This window comes from Eriocheir sinensis, chromosome 15 (assembly GCF_024679095.1).
Source record: "Eriocheir sinensis breed Jianghai 21 chromosome 15, ASM2467909v1, whole genome shotgun sequence".
Lineage (NCBI taxonomy): Eukaryota > Metazoa > Arthropoda > Malacostraca > Decapoda > Varunidae > Eriocheir > Eriocheir sinensis.
Genome location: NC_066523.1, coordinates 5,043,123 through 5,062,439, shown reverse-complemented (window position 1 = coordinate 5,062,439; position 19,317 = coordinate 5,043,123). Strand labels below are relative to the sequence as shown.

At 40.6% G+C, this 19,317-nt stretch overlaps 1 protein-coding gene across 1 annotated transcript; it reads right to left on the bottom strand.

Moving 5' to 3' along the window:
- Positions 1–1,725: 1,725 nt before the first annotated feature.
- On the bottom strand, positions 1,726–18,323 carry LOC126998813 (minor histocompatibility antigen H13-like). The gene is made up of 8 exons (XM_050860903.1): positions 18,076–18,323; positions 16,635–16,733; positions 13,762–13,844; positions 13,252–13,426; positions 10,961–11,144; positions 5,455–5,575; positions 3,622–3,807; positions 1,726–2,975 (listed from the first exon to the last, which is right to left on the bottom strand). Exons 1-8 carry the CDS (start codon positions 18,283–18,285, stop codon positions 2,894–2,896), a joined length of 1,140 nt encoding a protein of 379 aa, XP_050716860.1. The 5' UTR covers positions 18,286–18,323; the 3' UTR covers positions 1,726–2,893.
- Between the last annotated feature and the right edge of the window lie 994 nt (positions 18,324–19,317).

Here is a 19,317-nt window from a genome sequence, read left to right as displayed (position 1 = left end):
CAAGTTTTATCAAAAGTATTATTGATTGATTGTTTATTGTTGCATTTAACAACAAAGGAGAAGGGAGGAACATGCCATCCCAACCCCCAGGCATTACATAGTGTAATTATATAATACACGAAAATAATCGTTCCTTACCTCCTTCGATATCTCACAAAGAGATAAACATTTCCCGCAATGTTGCTGCCACTCTCTCAAAAGTTGTTTTGCACAGACTCTGCCTCTTATAGAGCTTATCTTGTGGGTCCCACAAGTGTCGATGCTGCCTCACTTCCTCTAGCCACCTCGGCCTCCCGGCTCCAAATCTTGTTATCTGCATCTGTCATTTCTTGTTTTATTGGAGCCGACGGACACGCTCAGCTGCAGAGAACTCCCAGACCCAGACCAAAAATGCTGCCGTCAGCACGTCGCGGCTGCATTGCCGACTAAGAATTGCCAGGTGTAAAGCCGCCTTTAGGAATAGCGGCTCCTAGCGGGTGCGCGTTTAGGGCACGGTGTGGTGGTTATTACATTTCTAGCATGTACGACGGGGTTTTAACAAGCGGAGAGGCATGCTTATGTCACAAGGGGTGTATTTTTCCACGCTAGCCTCACGATTTCTTCCAAGTCGATGGGCGATGAGACTGCGAGCTCCGGGGTGAGGAGAGGGAAGAGCCCGCGCGGAAAAATATACCCCTTGTGACATAAACACGCTTGTCAAACTTGTCAAAACCGTCGTCAGACGTATAGAAATGTTGTAATTACCACCACACCGTGCCCTAAACGCACACCCGCTAGGAGCCACTATTCCTAAGATTTACCGAATGGGGCCTAAAACGGTACCTTGTGGGACACCTTAAGAAACAGGGGCAGTGTCAGATGAAGATTCCTCAAGAAAAACACCCGTCCTGAGTCCTGTTAGTAAGAAATGAGTGATGAATCAAGTCTGGCGTATGGAGGGAACGTACCTGTTCATGAATCAGGGTATGAGTAATGAGAGGTGTTGAATGTTTGGGGTTCAAGAGGGGAAGATGTTGTGTGCCAGGGTTGTTTGTGTTATATTGATACAGTGTGTTGAAGGAATTGAATAATGGAATAGGAGCAGCTGAGAAGAATGAGGATGAGAGATTAGGTACGTCACCTCTAATGAAGATCCACAAGATGCTATTGTCAACCAATCCAGCGTAATTCAGCATGAAAGGCCTGATACAGCTGACGTGGTACCAGCCAGGCATGCTCAGATCTATCATGACACAAATCACACTGGATGGCCCTTTGCCCCCACCTCACCACCTTGCTACAAAGTTGGCAAGGGTACTTGGGGAAATAAGGGCCAGGGTTGACCATAGCACCCGTGTCTCCACATAGAAGCAGCAAGAGATGGATCTCTAAATCTGCCAAAAGTATTACCTACTACAGTACGAGGAAAAATAATTATGCCATCCTGAGCAAAAAAGTTTATAGAAGTGCAAAATTGTTTGCGCATTCACAATCCAACAAATTTTATGTAAAATTATTTTGCAAGTGTAATTATTATGTGCTTCAGTATAAGCACTGATATTTGTCTGGGTTTCTAGGTAAGAGAAAAGCTTTTCTTATGGGAGTCCACATAAAAGATCCCTTAATGAAAATGCCCTGCCAACCTAACCTTGAGAAAACTATTTTAGCAATACTTCCAAAGAGGCAAGCACTGATGCAGCCCCAACATGAAATTCATTATTATAACAAAGGCAAAATAAGACAGAATTCCATTACCCTTTTTATTTTTTTTAACTTAAAAAAAGGAAGGATGTCTGGAAAACAAGCTTCCTTGTTCCTCAGACAACCTTCACACTATTCTGTCTTTGAGAAATGGACCACATTAGTTAATTTATTTTTTCAAAAGGATGATGTAAAAGAACTATCACATTCCTTTAGTTGTGCCTCAGTAAATAATGTTGGGTGCAAAATGATTCCTCAGTTTTTTTTTTTAAATGAGTTTTTACATCTCTTGACATAACTGCTCACACAGGCCAGCCAGTCTGAGCCACACTATTTTCCATGCAACAGGCCATCCAGCCTAAGTTACACTTCATCTAATGATACAGGCTAGTCATCCTGAGGAACATTCCATTCCACCATAAATCATGCATAACAGCAGTCTCATGTAAGCTTTACTTCATACTTTACTTTCCCAAGTTACCACCCAACACTACAGGCTTAAGTCACACTTTATCCTCTACTATAAACTCAAGCCATACCACTTCCCATTTCCTGGCAAACTAGCCAAACTCCTTTACACATTACAAGCCGGTCAGCCTGAGTCACAAAGTAATATGCAGATCAAATATTATTCCAATAATCATAATGATTATTATATTACAGCTCTGATTTTACATCTTAAAACAGAATTAACACCAATACTGATTTTAACAAAACAAATGTTACAAAAATAACAATTCTAATAATTTCTTTCAGAGAAAGTGCACATCAGAGAAGGTAGATAGATATAAGTAAGAAAACCTCTAACATGGGCAAAAATATTTTTGGGACAAAACATTTTTTATGCTGGAGAAAGGCTAATATATAAAAATATAATCAACACCATCTTTTAAGGGGTTGAGTTTGCCATTGCTGCAAGAAAAATCCAGATCCTACTGTACACCCATGACAATTATGTAATTAGTAATCAAGCATAATAATTTAAATTTAAAAAGAAAGACAAATTAAGGATGCAGTCAGTTTGTGATATTGAAATGAGTTCCGAACTTTACAAAATTGAGTAGAGGGTATAAAAAAAAATATGGATGAAAAGTCTATCTTGAAAATAAGGGAAAATGTGTAAAATATATAAATGCTGATTTGTGCTCCATCCATCACAACCTGCCCATGAGGAGGGGGGGACCCTGGTGTTTGGCAAATCAGCATCTTGCCTTCATTTGTCCTTCTTCCCAGCTTTCTTGTCTTCTATTGCTTCCTTCTCTTCCCCTTCCTCTTGGCTGGGATGATCTTCATACCTGGTGTGCAAATACACAAAGTAAAAAAAATTACAATTTAATTAAAAGTCACCTCCAAGGTAGTATAAATACTTTTGAGTTATTACTGCTATTCCTTAAAATACTGCAAAGGTGCTAGAATATTTATGCATGTACAACAGTAATGTGATAATGTGTATTCCTGTGTATCTATTTGGTTGTGATATATGATAAATGAGCTATGGTCATGAGATTAGTCAAAATTAGTTTGAAAAGCATTAAGTTTTAAATTCGACAATCTCTGTCTAGGCCACTCCACTATGTTTCTCAATATCCCTCCATCAACTTTCATTTGTTTTTCCATACCCTCTTGTTTCAACCCCCCATCCCATACAAAATTATCTATTCAAATTGTCTCCTCCTATCATTGCCCTAAACACTGTTATCATGCCTTTATGTTATATGTTTGCATGTTTACCTGTATGTTATATGTTTGCATAGTTTACCTGTAGCCTTGTGTAATAACAACAATAATTATATATATATATATATATATATATATATATATATATATATATATATATATATATATATATATATATATATATATATATATATATATATATATATATATATATATATATATATATATATATATATATATATATATATATATATATATATATACTGGAGAGCCTTAAAGTCCCCCTTAATGAGGGCTAGAAGGACGGGGGCAGAAAGGCAGGCAGGCACCAGGTACAGCAGGGCTGGCTGGGCATGCTTGAACACATGCATCACAAAGATGGTCATCAACAGCCCAGCAAAGTAGGCAGCAAAAGTCACTTTGAAGTATGTGTAGGAACCCCGTTTCAGGCTGCAGAAATACCACAAATAAAGATATATTTGCTGAAAAAAAAACCCAATTGTTCAAGCAGAATTAATTAAATAAGGAAAGGAGGAAAAAAATCATCATCATCATCTCTTTAACCCCTTAACCCGAGAACGTCGGCAGACCCTTTTTAGGGCTTTCATGAGTCATGGCTGTGGTATGGTGGACCCTAAAAAGGGCTCGCCATAAAACACCCAATTTGAGCCAATTGTAGGCGGTGGTGGCATAGCGCAACCCACCACGAATGCCCAAAGTCATTGTGGTGGGTGAGTGATCTTGAGGCGGGCTTTTTTGTCATAGGTGGTGCTGTAAGGTCATGGCATACTCAATTAGCTATCCATACAGTAATCACTTGTCAAATTCTCAATAGTAGACAACAAGCGACTCTCAGCTAGATGCCACACGTCACAAGACTGTTTATATTGTAACAAACACCACCCAAAAAGTATGGAGTTTCTGTAAAAGTAAATATTTTTAACGGCTTTATGGTTATGAGAGGAGTACTTTGATGTACATTCCATGCTCTTTTCTTGGTCTCAAAATGCAGAGTAATTTTGTTGTTTCTCAACCACTTCTCGGCTTTCCCATAGCCGAAGCCCACGGGTTAACAACGCTGCTGCCACTGACATCAAATAATTTTTTCTAAGGGCAACGAGCATGACGTTAGCACTGGAGAGTGAGCAGCTCTCTGGAACTGGAACAACGGAGCATGTAACTATGTATGTGTCGATGCTAAGTAACTAAATGGCACCTCTTTTGCCCCTTAGATGACTCCATGGTAAAAATAGTCAACAGTTCCTACCTATGCATCAAGGCGTCTGCAGAGCAATTATGTTCCCTCAGCCGATCTGTTTCGGCGGTCTTCTCTTAGTTTCTGCTCGTTGTGTGCGAGCTGACTGTAGTCTTGACACCTCCACTGATATATATGTTATGTTCTAGAATCTAGATGAACCAATATCTTGTTCACAGGAATGTTCAGAGGAGTGGGAAGTGAAGTTGGAATTTTTTGGGAATCATAGAATTCTAGCCGAGCGGTCTATCCAAATCATAGTCTGATTTCACAGTTGAGTTATACGGATAATTTTCTACAACTTTTATTCAATGAGATTCATTCCAGAATGAAAAACTACAAAAATTATTTTTTCGAGTTTCACTGGCAGTAAATTTCCAGGTCAACGATTATAAACTACAGTCTTCAGACTCCATCACGATAAAATGAGCAACTTTTCTTCAATAAATTTTCCTGTACGTTGCACCAGTTAAAACTTGGAATTTTGGGTAATAATCAAGTGAATGCATATGTAGAAAATATTTTTTTAAAATCAGGAGGCAGAAAAGGATGCTAGGACTAGTCTCAAAAATTATATCAACACAATTTTTTGTCGTAGGCACTCAACAGAAAATGATATCAAAAGAAATGAGGCCATACATGTCAAATAAATTTCACCAAATACCTTCTTCACATTGTACACCACTCAGCATATGGCTATCAAGTGTTTGATACACATGAAACTCAAATTGTATAACGTGGTTTCTTTCTTTCTTAATGCACCCCTAATAATGAAAATCCTCCTTCGCCTGATAAATGTTGGACTGATTTCAATTGATACCTTCTCTCCAAAACTAAGTTACCTGTGATCAAAACGCAGGAGAAGGGCGATGAAGATACCAGGAATCACAATGTCTCCCAGGCCCAGCATGGCAAAGTTGTCAGCCTCTAGTCCTTTCTCTAACAGATCTTGAGGGAAGACCACTGTCAAAGAAGAAGAGAAATACAATGTAAAATAACTAAAGAGCAGATTTGAATTTTTTATGAGCATTCCAAGATGGATATTATTTATCATGGTAAAGGATGAAGAAGAAAAAGACCCCTAAACACTCCTCCAGCAAAGATAAAATTTAAGAGTAGGCAAAAGGGATATATATGATTAGGACAGCACAAGGGTGAGCTAGAGAACAAAGTCTTCAGCAGGGCAGCATATCCAGTGTTGTCATTGTATCTATCTATCTATCTATATCTGACGCCTTGCTCCCTCGCAGGAACTTCCCTCCAGGGGGTGGCCGCAGCAAATGTGTCTCCATCTCTCCTTGTTCTGGTACTCCCTTTCATCACATTCAATCCTGCTACTTCTGACTCTCTCGCTCCAATACTCACTCACCCTATTGATCCACTTCACAGGTGGTCTTCCCCTGACACCCCCTCCCTCATACACTCTCTTCACGAATTCCGCCTCCCCCATTCTTATCACGTGTCCGAACCATCTCAATGTACCATGCTTCACCCACTCCACACTCCATTCCTTTCACTGTCACACCCATACCAAACAGTTCATACATGCTTTCATTACTTTGTCCATTCCATCCTGACATACCACATGCACCTCTTATATAACTCATTTCCACTGCATGTATTCTCGATTGCTGTGCTGCATTCCATGTCCGCGTCTCTGATGCATATGACAGAGTTGGCAGGATAATACTGTTCCTTATTCCCCTCTTTACCTCCACGCTCACACTTCTTCCTTTCATAACTCTCTCAAATGCACCCACCACCTGTCTGCCCTTCACTGCTCTTTCCCTCACTTCACCTTCCATACTGCCAAACTTACATAAAAGTCCCTAAATATTTAAACTCAGTCACCTCCTTCATTCTCTCCTCCCCTAACTTTATCCTACACTTTGTTGTACCCTCTGCTCTAACTCTGCACGGCTCTGCAAAATCAATGACCTGTTCTCTCACCCTTTCAAATACCATAACCTTACTCTTTCCAGCATTCACTCTCAGCTTTCTCCTCTCACACACCCTGTCAAACCCATCCACTATCCTCTGCAGCATCCCCTCATTCTCTGCCAACAACATTATCATCTACAAACAGGCCCGCAACCAATGACTCCTCCGTACCTCTCACTTTCAGCCTTGGACCAAGCTCCCCCACTCTGGCTTTCATTTCTCTCATACAACCATCCATGTACACATTAAAAAGCCATGATAATATCACACACCCCTGTCTCACCCATGCCAACACCAAAACTCTCACTCAACTCACCCTTCCTTATAGAAGGATCGGATTCCCTCCAGCAAACGCCCTCCCACACCATATATCCTTAGAATATCCCACAACCCCTTCCTGTCAACCCTGTCATATGCCTTCTCCAGGTCCATGAATGCAGCAAATAGCTTTCTATCCTTCTCTATGAATTTTCCAACTAACATTTTGAGTGCAAATAGTTGGTCTACACAACCCCTCCCTTTCCTAACACCCCTTGTTCATCGCCTACACTTTTCTCAGTTATTTTCTTCAGCCTTTCATTTAAAACCCTTCCATACACTTTTCCTGCCACACTGAGTAGACTTATTCCCCTGTAACTATTACAATCACCTCTGCTCCCTTTCCCTTTGTACAGCAGCACAACAATAACCTTTCTCCAATCCTCTGACAACTCACCCTGTTCCCATGCTAGGTTACATATCCATAATATTCATTCCACGACTACACCTCCTTCATACTTCAACATAATGTTATTGTACCAATAATAAATGTCTCCAAAACCTTTCTGTGTGTGTGTGTATTTACCTAGTTGTAATTTTACAGGGCCTGGGTTTACGCTTGTGTGGTCCCGTCTCCGTATCTATAATTATCCAACTTTTCCTTGAATCTTTGCACACTCTTCGCCGATACTATTTCTTCACTTAATCTGTTCCAAACCTCTATATTTCTTTGTGGGAGGCTATATTTCTTTATGTCTCTTGAGCATCTTCCCTTCCTCAACTTTTTACTATGTCCTCTAGTATTCCTGCTGGAAGGTTCTTCTCTTAGTAGCAATTTCTCGTTATCTACTTCTTCCATATTACTCAATAGCCTATATATTTGTATTAGGTCTCCTCTTTCTCTTCTTTGTTCTAGTGTTGGCAAGTCCATTTCCTTTAGTCTCTCTTCATATGTCAGTCCCTCCAGTTCTGGGACCATTTTTGTTGCCATCCTCTGTATTCTTTCTAGTTTTATTATGTGTTTCTTCATGTGTGGAGACCACACTGTTTCCGCGTATTCTAGTTTAGGTCTGATCATAGTAGTTATTAATTTTTTCATCATTTCTTTGTCCATGTAGTGGAATGCTATACCTATATTTCTCACCATGTTATATGTATCACCGAAGATCCGATTTATATGACTTCCGGGTTGCATATAATCTTGCGTTATTACTCCCAGGTCTCTCTCTTCATTTACTTTCTTTAATATTTCACCATCTCCCATTTTATATGTACATTTTGGTCTTTCTACACTTTTTCCCATTTCCATAACATGACATTTCTTCACGTTGAATTTCATCTCCCATTTCTGACTCCATTTCCAAATCTTGTTTAGGTCTTCTTGCAGCTCCTTGCAGTCTTCACTGTTTTATATATGTCTTTGCAGTTTAGCATCATCCACGAACAGGCTCATGTAGCTGTTTATTCCCTCTGGCATATCATTAATATAGACTAGGAAGAGTACTGGTGCTAAAACCGACCCCTGGGGCACTCCACTTTCCGCCATTTTCCATTCCGATCTGGTGTCCTTAACCACGGTTCTCATCTCTCTTCCTCTTAAGTAGCTTTCCATCCAGCACTTCATTTTCCCTCTCAATCCTCCTTTATTTTCTAGTTTCCACAGCAGTCTTGAATGTGGAACTTTGTCAAATGCCTTCATTAAGTCTAGGTAAATGCAATCCACCCATCCGTCTCTTTCCTGTAATTTGTCCGTCACTCTTGAGTAAAAGCTCAGCAAGTTTGTCACACATGAGCGGCCTTTCCTAAACCCATATTGATTGTTTGTGATTAGATTATGTTCTTCTAGAAATCTCATCCATTATTCTTTTATTAATTTCTCACATATTTTGCATACTACACTGGTCAGAGACACCGGTCTGTAATTTAGGGGTTCTTCCTTTTTTCCACTTTTGTATATAGGTACCACTTCTGCCCTCTTCCACTCCCTAGGCACTGTGCCCGTTTTAATTGAGCACCTAATGATGTCATATATCAGGCCAACTAACTCATTTCTGCACTCTTTAAGTATAAAACCTGAAACTCCATCCGGTCCCACGGCCTTCCCTTCGTCCAATTCCCCCAATAGTTTTTTTTTATCTCCTCTTTATCTATTTTGACCTCTTCCATATATACATCTAAGTTGTTTTCTTGTGGTTCATTAAATAATGATTCTTTAGTAAACACTTGCTGGAATTTTTTGTTAAATAATTCCACCATGCCTTTGGGATCCTCGATCTCTACATTCTTTTCAGTCAGTCTTTCAATTGTTTCTCTTGATTTAATTTTTCTATTTATAAATCTATAAATAGTTTAGGTTGTTTTTTACACTTTTCCACAATATCCTTTTCGTATCGTTTCTCTTCTTCCTTTCTCACTTTCACGTACTCATTTCTCGCTGCCTTAAAGTCTTCTCTGTTTCTTTAATTTTTGTTTCTTTTTAATCTTGACCACGCTTTGTCTCTCTTTTCTTTTGCCTTTGCACATCTTGCATTAAACCAGTCCTTTTTAGCCCTCTCTCTCGGTCTGTATTTTGGTACGAACTTCATAACACCTGTGTTGTACACCCTCATGAAAATATCATACTTTCCTTGAACTTCGCTTGTACTCATTAACTCTTTCCAATCCATTTCACCAAAAAGCTTCTTGAGGTTTTCCACCCCTGCTTTCCTATAGTTTAATCTATCGCTTCTATGAGTCTCGTCATGTTCCCTTCCTCCCTCCTCCATTTCCATCTCTATGAGCACGTGATCACTTTTTCCCAGGGAGCAATCATACCTCAATTCATCCTTCGCGTGAATTTCTCTTGTCAACACCAAATCCAGTCACCCTTTGTATCATCAAATTTTCCATCATTAAATTCAAGAATCTATTCCACCATGCCACATCACTACCATTGCTCTCAAACATCTCCCAGTCAACCTCTTTGCAATTGAAATCGCCAACTAGTATTACTCCTTTGTTTGCCTTAAGTAATCTCCTCAAACTCTGTATGGTGTCATCAATCATGTTTTCATAATCTTCTTTACTCCATGATGTAGTTTTTGGTGGTACATATGTTACTGCAATCGTCATCCTTTCTCAATTCTTGTTTTCCAAGCTTATACTCACTATCTCTGCTTTTCCTTCTCCATATCCTATTGATTTTACTAATAACTCTTTCTTTATCATTATCACCACTCCTCCTCTGCCTTTGCCCATTCTATCCTTCCTCCACACATTGTATCTTCCATCTAACTCAATTTGGATGTTTTCTTTTAGTTTAGTTTCAGTTAGGCAAACTATCATGGGATCCCTCTCTTTTAGATAATCTTGCAGCTCTATTTTACTAGAGATCAACCCATCTACATTTGTGTACATTATTCTTATTCCCCTCTCTGTATCTTTCTTGTCTAGTTTTCGCTCCCCTTTCTCTTCTCCCTTATGAACCATTTCTTGATTCGATCCCCCGAAATTCTCCAAAAAAATGTTTCTTTTTCTTCCTCAGATCTTGCTGTGGAATACTCTATTCTGCTCTTCTTCCTCATCCCTTCTCTTTACCATGCTGATCCATTTATCCAGTTTTCTTTCCATCAGTAGCACTCTCTTGTATAATGTCGTCTCATTTCTCGCAAAACCAGAGAACTCAGCTGAAGTACCTCCAGCCTCGTACTCACTTTCCTCCCCGCTGTTGTTGTCTCCTCCTCCTGCTCTTCCTCTTCTGCTCCTTGGCGTGATCCATCCCTGATCTTCCTCCTTCTCACTCATCGCACTAAAACTGCACTAATGGAGACCCACCGAACCAACATTAGCGCAGCCCAGGCCTCTGCAACACTACACCAGGTATATTATATTGTGTGTGTGTGTGTGTGTGTGAAAAGTTGAGTAGGCCCAATATATTTATGCTTCTTCCTGTACTTTTTACTTTCCTACTGCTTTCTGGACTTTTGCTCCCTTTTCATTTCAATGTAAAAAAAATCTGATTGCAGTGATGGCAATGTGACAATGAAAATGACAAAATTATCCTTAGGAGGGGAAGTTGCTGTTTACTATTGATTAAAATTTTCCAGCCTCTTGCTGGCAACAAAATCGAAAAAAATAACTGGCAATAATTTTTAAACCAATAGGACTTACATTTGATTGGGGCCTCAAAGGATTTGGCAACAGTGACCATGACATTGGTGCCAAATACCCAGAAGATATCATAGATGAAGAGGCCAACAAGTAGCAGAGCCCCAGTCTGGATGTTGTTGAGATGAAGCAGCTCCACCCCATTGACAGCAAAGGCCAGCCCCAGCAGGTTGTTCGCAATCCAGTGCTGAAACACCACAGATGCAGCCCCACACTCAATATACACAAACTGCCTCATACATTACTGTGTAGAATGTCAATTAATAATTAGTGTAAAATTAATAATGTGGCCATAACTCAAGTCTCTCATATTAAATTATCATTCTCCTGCATACAGTGGAGTACCTTATAACGTTGTTACAGTACATCATCAAATTCCTAGTATGACGCCTTTCAGGGCGAAATTCGAGGGCTGTAGAATATGATGAAATCTGTGCACCGATAAGCGAGTGCAACTCTCTGTCCTTCCACCCACCACCCATCCAGCTTGCTCTCTCCACTTCTCTCTTTCTCTTTCTTCCTCTCCTGGCTCTCATATGACACTCGTACAAAATTTAAGCCGTCCATCTTCCAAATGAGGCAATGCTCATTTCATGCACCCACAGAGCAGTGCCACTGTAAGAAGCCTCAGAAACTACAACACTTTGTCCACCATTGCTCTCATTGCTTAACCCGGCAGCTTCGGCGGATCCCGTTTGGGGCTCCTGTGAGTCGGTCCGCTGAAATGACAGACCCCGTTTGAGGCTTGGCTCAAAACCCCTAATTCGAGCTAACTGTAGGCAGTGGCGGCATAGAGCAACCCACCATGCATGCCCTGGGTCATTGTGGTGGGTGAGTGATCTTGAGGTTTACTTATTTGTCATAGGTGGTGCTGTAAGGTCATGGCAGACTGAATTAGCTATCCATACAGTAATCACTTGTCAAATTCTCTAAAGTAGACAACAAGCGACTCAGCTATATGCCATGTGTCACGAGACTGTTTATTTTGTAACAACCACCACCCAAAAAGAATGGAGTTTGAGTAAAAGTAAATATTTTTAACGGCTTTATGGTTATGAGAGAAGTACTCTGATATACATTCCATGCTCTTTTCTTAGTCTCAAAATGCAGTGTAATGTTGATGTTTATCGGCCATTTCTCGGCTTTCCCATAGCCGAATCCCACGGGTTAACCAGATGTCATGAATTTTCTTGTGATTGCCCATGCTCATCATATTACTCCCATTCACAGAATTTATCTACTGAAAAGAAACCCCTTCAATTCATAATACCTAGCCTGAATACAAGGAATGCAGCGTTTTTATATTTAATTTAAACTCAACCCTTGATTTCCTTGACTAATAGGGGGGAGCATCTTTCCAGGAACCACAAAAATCCAGGAATCAGAGATTGTTACAGTCTGGGGAAATGGCCCATTCACAAACATTTACACTGCTAACTCTGGTAATCACCAACATTCAGTACCCGCCCCAGACTTTTACCACACTTTGTCCAGCACATTTAAGCAGCACATCTAAGAGATTAACTAGAACAAGTTATCTGAAGACTTGCAATATATGTCAACAAAGAACACACCATTTGGAAGTAGTCACGAGGTGTCTGCCTTTTTGGTGTGCTCAAGCAAATCATACCATGCAAATAATTTGATAATACATGTGTCTTTATATATATATATATATATATATATATATATATATATATATATATATATATATATATATATATATATATATATATATATATATATATATAAAACATAATAAAAATTATCATAACTAAGCAGCTGGTCAGCTGATAATTGTAAACAGATGTTATCCTTCCTTTCAGAATAGTCAATAAATGGATATCTGGGGAAGCCTGAGGATGGTAAAATGTGGTAACCCAGATGATACAGTGACCCTGTGCCTCCCACCACAGGCTTAAAGGGCCAACGGGCACCACCTCCATGAACAGCTATAGCATATGCTCCCAACTTTACCCTACCTTTTTTGTGGACATTGTTATTACTGATATCTTTTATGGGAATCAAAGATTGTCAAAGAGGCTGAAAATGGAAAAAATTAAAATAACAAATAGAAGGGATGATAGAAGCTCCCAAAAATAAGACTTTCAATTTTTTTCCATGGTGTCTTTAGACTTCCCTCTGGAAAGAGTCAAAGTGATAGGGAGGAAATACAGTAAAGGAAGTCTGTTCCAAAGTTTACTAGTCAATAAAATAACAAAAGAGTGAAGATACTGGTTAAGTAGGTATTACTGAATAAGATATACAGAATGCTCGGATTATAAATGACTCACCTTCTTGAGGAGGTACCACACTCCCAGGATGGAGCACACTACCATGCACACCAAATCATAGGAAGTGAAGCCATAATTAATGAGGTAGTCTTTTTTCTCTTTGTCCCCACGAAGGAGATACAGATGGTAAGTCTCGAAGGGCACTGAGGCTGGCACCAGGCCAGAGATGATTGGTCTGCAGTGAATACAAGCTACTATTAAGGTGCCCAAAATGGGATATCAAGATGATGACTGAATATCACATCAAAATGAAGGGGAAGAGGACACGTATATTCAAAATCAAACCAATATATCAGTTCCAAACATAGGGAGGAATTGTGTCAAAATACAAGTAATTGAAAACCTTCCACAGCAGGGTAAGGCCTCAAATGGTTGAAATCCTGAAATTATACACCAACTTCAAACTTTGACACTTTACACTTTATTGTTTAACTGAGCTGACTGATGAAATAAGCTAATTTATTTATACTGGAATTGAATGAAACTAAAGTACACAACTTTCATACTGACCCAAAGACATGGGAGAGAGCCAACACTCCCAAGATGAAGAAATATGAAGACAGCAACAGGTTAATATAGTCTTTGGAGAATACCTGAAACATGCAATTTATGGTTTTATTAAGCTGTATAAAAAATACTAATTCACATGACTGACTTTTGCAGATGTTCAATAAATAATAATGCAAAATTATGTAATATCAGAAGGAGTAAACTGCTTTTATTTAATCTTCAAATCATTAAAAATACCAATGAACTAAATGTTTAACACCTGTACATAACCAGATTACAAAACTGAAAAATGCATGAAATGATCAATACTAAAAAAATTCAAGTACCCTACAATGAAAAATTAATACCTCAAAACATTGATGATAACTGAAAGAAAAAAACAAGGAAATGTGTAGATATATGCAGGTAAGCACTTCACAAATGAGGGTAAAATTCTAGTGTTTGCCCATAATCCCCCCTCCCCCCAATACAAGCCTGGGGACCTGGTGGGAATGCAGGGTTTCGGGTGGGGGACACGAAATCCGTCGCATTCGCGTATTTTTTTAGTAGGGGGGGATAAAAACTCCCTAGATCTAGGGAAATTCCCTAAATTTAGGGAATTTTTCCTCCCACCACCACTTAAATCAGCGTTTGCGACGAATTTAGTGTTTCCCATACGAAAACCACGCACTCAGTGGATCCCCAAGCTTGTTTTGGGAGAGAAGCGTAGTGAACCCACCAAACGATGCTCACCTCACCATCTGGCGTGGCACCGGCGGCCATCTGTGCTCACATAAACGCCACCACACTCATGCCCTCTCTCTCTAGTAGGTTGTCACCTCATCGCAAGGTTTCTGTCCTCCAAGTAGAGTCCGTGGCACCAAACACAGTGTATCTTCATTGTTTATCACTGACACAAGTAAAACCACCGGCTAGCCGGGATCCATCCAACACCGCGCCTTTAACACTACTACGGCTTGTGCAGGAAGTGCAGGCTCTCGAACCTCTTGCCCGAGCTGTTCGAACACGTGAATCCTTACTGACCAGATTTTGAATCTGCTTCAGAATACGATAATACGCCTCCATATATCATAGTAAAAAAAAAACAAAAAAAACAAGGACTTAAAAGTAAGGAAGCCGAATTAATCCCCTTCCCCCAACGATCTTGGGGGACCTGCGTGAACTCGGGGTATTTGGGTGGGGGAGCATATTTAAACTACTCCAACCGAACTTTACGACCTGGTCTCACATGCGTGGGCTAATGGCTAACTAAGCGTACCATCGCTAACCAAGCGTACCATCGGTAATAGTATTAGGTAAAGGTGCGTGTTCTAAAAAGAAAATAACCACGCGTGGTGGACCTGGTCTCACTTGTGTGGGCTAATGGCTAACTAAGCGTACCATCGCTAACCAAGCGCACCATCGGTAATAGTATTAGGTAAAGGTGCGTGTTCTAAAAGAAAAATAACCACGCATGGTGGACCTGGTCTCACATGCGTGGGCTAATGGCTAACTAAGCGTACCATCGCTAACCAAGCGTACCATCGGTAATAGTATTAGGTAAAGGTGCGTGTTCTAAAAAAAAAAAAAATAACCAAGCATGGTGGACCTGGTCTCACATGCGTGGGCTAATGGCTAACTAAGTGTACCATCGCTAACCTAGCGTACTATCGGAAATAATATTAGGTAAAGGTGCGTGTTCCAAAAAAAAAAAAAAAAATACAATAACCAAGCGTGGTGGACCTGGTCTCACCTAGCGTATCATTGCTAACTGGATTGTTGGCAACGCTGCTCATATTGCAATGGCGTTGCCATGTAAACACACCGTCCATATGTATAATATGCCTTTAAATACAATATGGAGGCGTAATATCGTATTTTCGAGGTGCGGAGTGATTTTCAATAATTACCTTGCGTGGTTTCCGTACGTTGTAAAAAAAAAAAAAAAAAAAAAAAAACTGATATGAAATTTCCCTACATCTAAGTAATTGTAAGGAATTTCCCTACATCTAGGGTATTTTTCAACCCCTCATAACTCAAAAACTATGCATGTGCAACGCATTTCATGTTTACCACCGCATTCCCCGAAGTCTCAATGGCCCCCTAGCCAATTTTGGTTGCGAGGGGTGAGTATGGGCAAACACTAGAATAATACCAAAATGAGTTACATTCCTGAGAAACTATTTGATAAAAGAAATTTTGCTCTGGGAACTGATCACATCAAGGATTAAATGGAGTCTCATTCCCAGATCTCAATATTCACCCATTCTAAAGTACCAATCAATTTCTTGTCCATCATATGACTCCTCGACCCATAAAGAAACACCACATATACAATTTAATGTAATAACAATATACTTCTTAACTCAATTAAGTGTACAGTCTTGTGGTAAACAGTGCACACCAAGTGCCTCACTCCTCGCAGCCCTCTAATGAGAGCAACACACATCACTACAACAGTTATTGTCACTTGTCAGCCTACTACTGAAGACACAAATGGAAGCACCATTTCAATCAAATGAGAAGTAAAAATCTTATCTCACCTCCCCCCCATCCCCCCTCTCCTCTCCACCACCTGTCAGGCCGTGAATCCTGGCACTGCAGTGCTTTAGCGACTGAGCAATCAGAGGTGTGTGTGTGTGTGTGTGTGTTTCACCATGGCCTGATCATGAGTTAGACTCGCAATCGCCATCAAGTACCCTCCTGATTAGAGCAACTGTAAGGCTCATTAGTCAATCTCTGGGTACTGCCAGGACCTCACACACCACACACCCCATCCCAGCGTTTGGCAACCTGCAGCTCCGGAGCCGCATGTGACTCTTTCAAGAGACCTGTGTGGCTCCTACCACCTACTTAAAAATATCCAATTTGTTTTAGAAAAATGAGATACTTACTGTAAAGATGATATAAAGGCTGAAGAGTGCACCAGAGGCAATGAGTGGAAACATAGCTGCATCCTTAGATGTCATGGTGTCCACCTTCTCCCCAGAAGCCTGAAAAAAAAAAAAAAAAAAAAAAAAAAAACTCAGTGCCCTGAAGCATAAGCGCGCACACGCACACACACATACCACATGGGGAGACGGTATATTAGATAACAATCAAGTTCATATCTTAAAGCAAAGTATTACATGAATATATCACCTTAAAAATTAACATACATCATGGAAAGGAGAGCTTTCTTTCATGGTGCAGAGATTAGTTAAATATTGGAAAGGACTGATCTGTTGGATCCAATGTTGTGCCAGTAAAAAATGTTGGTTAAGATTTGTTTTAGGTCCGTGCCAGTATCTCATTCCCTACCTTATGAAACATCACTATCTCTTCATATATCTTTTCTACAAACCTTCAACAGTCATGGAAACGCTTTGAAAATCCAATTAAAGGACTTTTTTTTTACTCTTGAAAATAGGGGATAATGTTTACGAAAGCGCGTCGTCTCCTCTGGTGACGGTGCAGCCAGTGTTGCGAGAAATACCTCCTTGCTGAAATAAGTCACATATACATGTGGGTGGGGGGTCGAAGGGGGAGCAGCCCCCCCGTTAGTAGGTCGTAAAGTTCGGCTGGAGTAGTTTAAATATGCTCCCCGACCATAAACCCTCTGCGAGTTATTTTACGGCCGCGGCGGCTGCAGCGTCGTCGTGGCCGTCGCCAGAGGAGGCAACGCGCTTCCGTAAACATTTTCCCCTATTTTCAAGAGTAAAAAAAAATCCTTGAATTGGATTTTCAAAGCGTTTCCATGACTGTTGAAGAGATACTGATGATTCATAAATTAGATTATGAGATACTGGCACGGACCTAATACGAATCTTTACCAAAATGTTAATCATGAATTAATTTTAAAGGACAAAGCTGACAGATTCTGCAGCTGTTTTGTTTCGCAGGCTACCACACCTTCCTGATGATGTGCAAACCATCGACAGACAGTAGTGACCTATCTTAATTGAAGCAGTCAAAAATAGATCTCATTATGAAATCTATGAAAACAAAGTAGTGTCACCCAGCGGTGTGAGTGTGGTGTATCTCTGGATAAAATTCCAACATCTGTGACACCAAAAGCATGCCAAGAGTTGAAGAATTCAGAAGTAGAGGAATAATACTAAAATCCAACAGGGGCAGTTATCTAAGTATGTATTTTGAGATATAGGTAATACCGTTTGGCACCGCGGTAACACGGGGCACCAAACACAGGCCAGCTGCCGCTTGTATATTCTTCCAGGTAATATGGAGAGGCTGTATTGCATGCTAAGGTGTGCCCAGTACGACCCGCACACTCATCCTGGGCACGGGGTGAGGGCCGGGGCCAGCGCGGGGTGAGGGCGGGTCAGCAGCTGTTACCTTCTGCTGCTGCTGGTGCTTCACGGAGCGGAAGGAGCCACACAGGATGGGGAGCAGCGCCATCACCACCAGGCTCCCGTACGCCAGGGCCATTCCCTCTGGCGTGGAGGGCACCTTCCCCGTCCCGTTAACGGCCGCCTGGGAGTCATTGAGGGAGCCTTGGGTCACATTCTCGAGCCCGAGGGCCGCAACTTCCTCCACCTCCGCCATCACTGTCACACTCTGCAGTCGTCAGAGCTGATGGGCGACGGGCCTAACATCAACATCATATATTTGTTTGATCCCCCGTCAAAACAAATCTTCACAGGTGTTAAGGAAATGAGCAATATATTTCGGCTTCTATCATATTATTTATGTAACACCAAACTCTAAGTTTTTCATATTCCCATATATTGATGAAAAGTTAAAACTCATAAAGACATGAGTTGGGTCCATTACACATGAAAATGGTAAATATCCTGATTCATCTATATTTAATTCATATCAATAGCTGATAAATAAGGAAAACTTTTTGAAGAAAATTTTCCGGTGTTATCCCCTGAACAAACGACGACGTGTCGGCGCGGGAAGCGGGGAACTCCCGCCTGCGAGGGAGGCTGCACCAAGGCAACTATGGAGCCGTCGGAGTAAATGAGATTGTCTGCCTTTTTTTCTCCCACGTATCATATTACTCAACTGCTGCAGTATATGCACTATAAGGATGTATGTGCAGGTTTTCGTAGGAAAAACACCAGCATTTCCTTGTCTTTATTCCGTAGAAGCTGAGAAGAAATGTTTCACACCCACCTTGACATCTCACACTTCCTCTGAATAATATTCATTATATATTGACCATGGCCTTACTTTTAATGGAGGATGTACAACCTTCTATGTAGAGCGTCTCAGATGTGATCAAAACTCACTACGAGAAAACAGAAGGAAGCATATATATTGGGGCAGGAGGGAGAAAAACTAATTCGACTCGACGTCAAAAAACCGTATTACATCATGCATGTCATTGTTAGAGGTATATTAACCAGTAAATGGAGAATATGCAACATACAGGTCAGGCACCACACTCCACACACGGGCGTGAACTCCCAGAACAGCCAAGAGACACCACGCAAACATCTGTCATACACAAGTGTTTCGATCTTTTACACTTGTCAACTCATCATCAATTCGTCACAATCACCAATCACTCGCATATTACCATCAACACCCATCAAATACCTGTGTTTCTTGCTGTTACACTTGTCACAT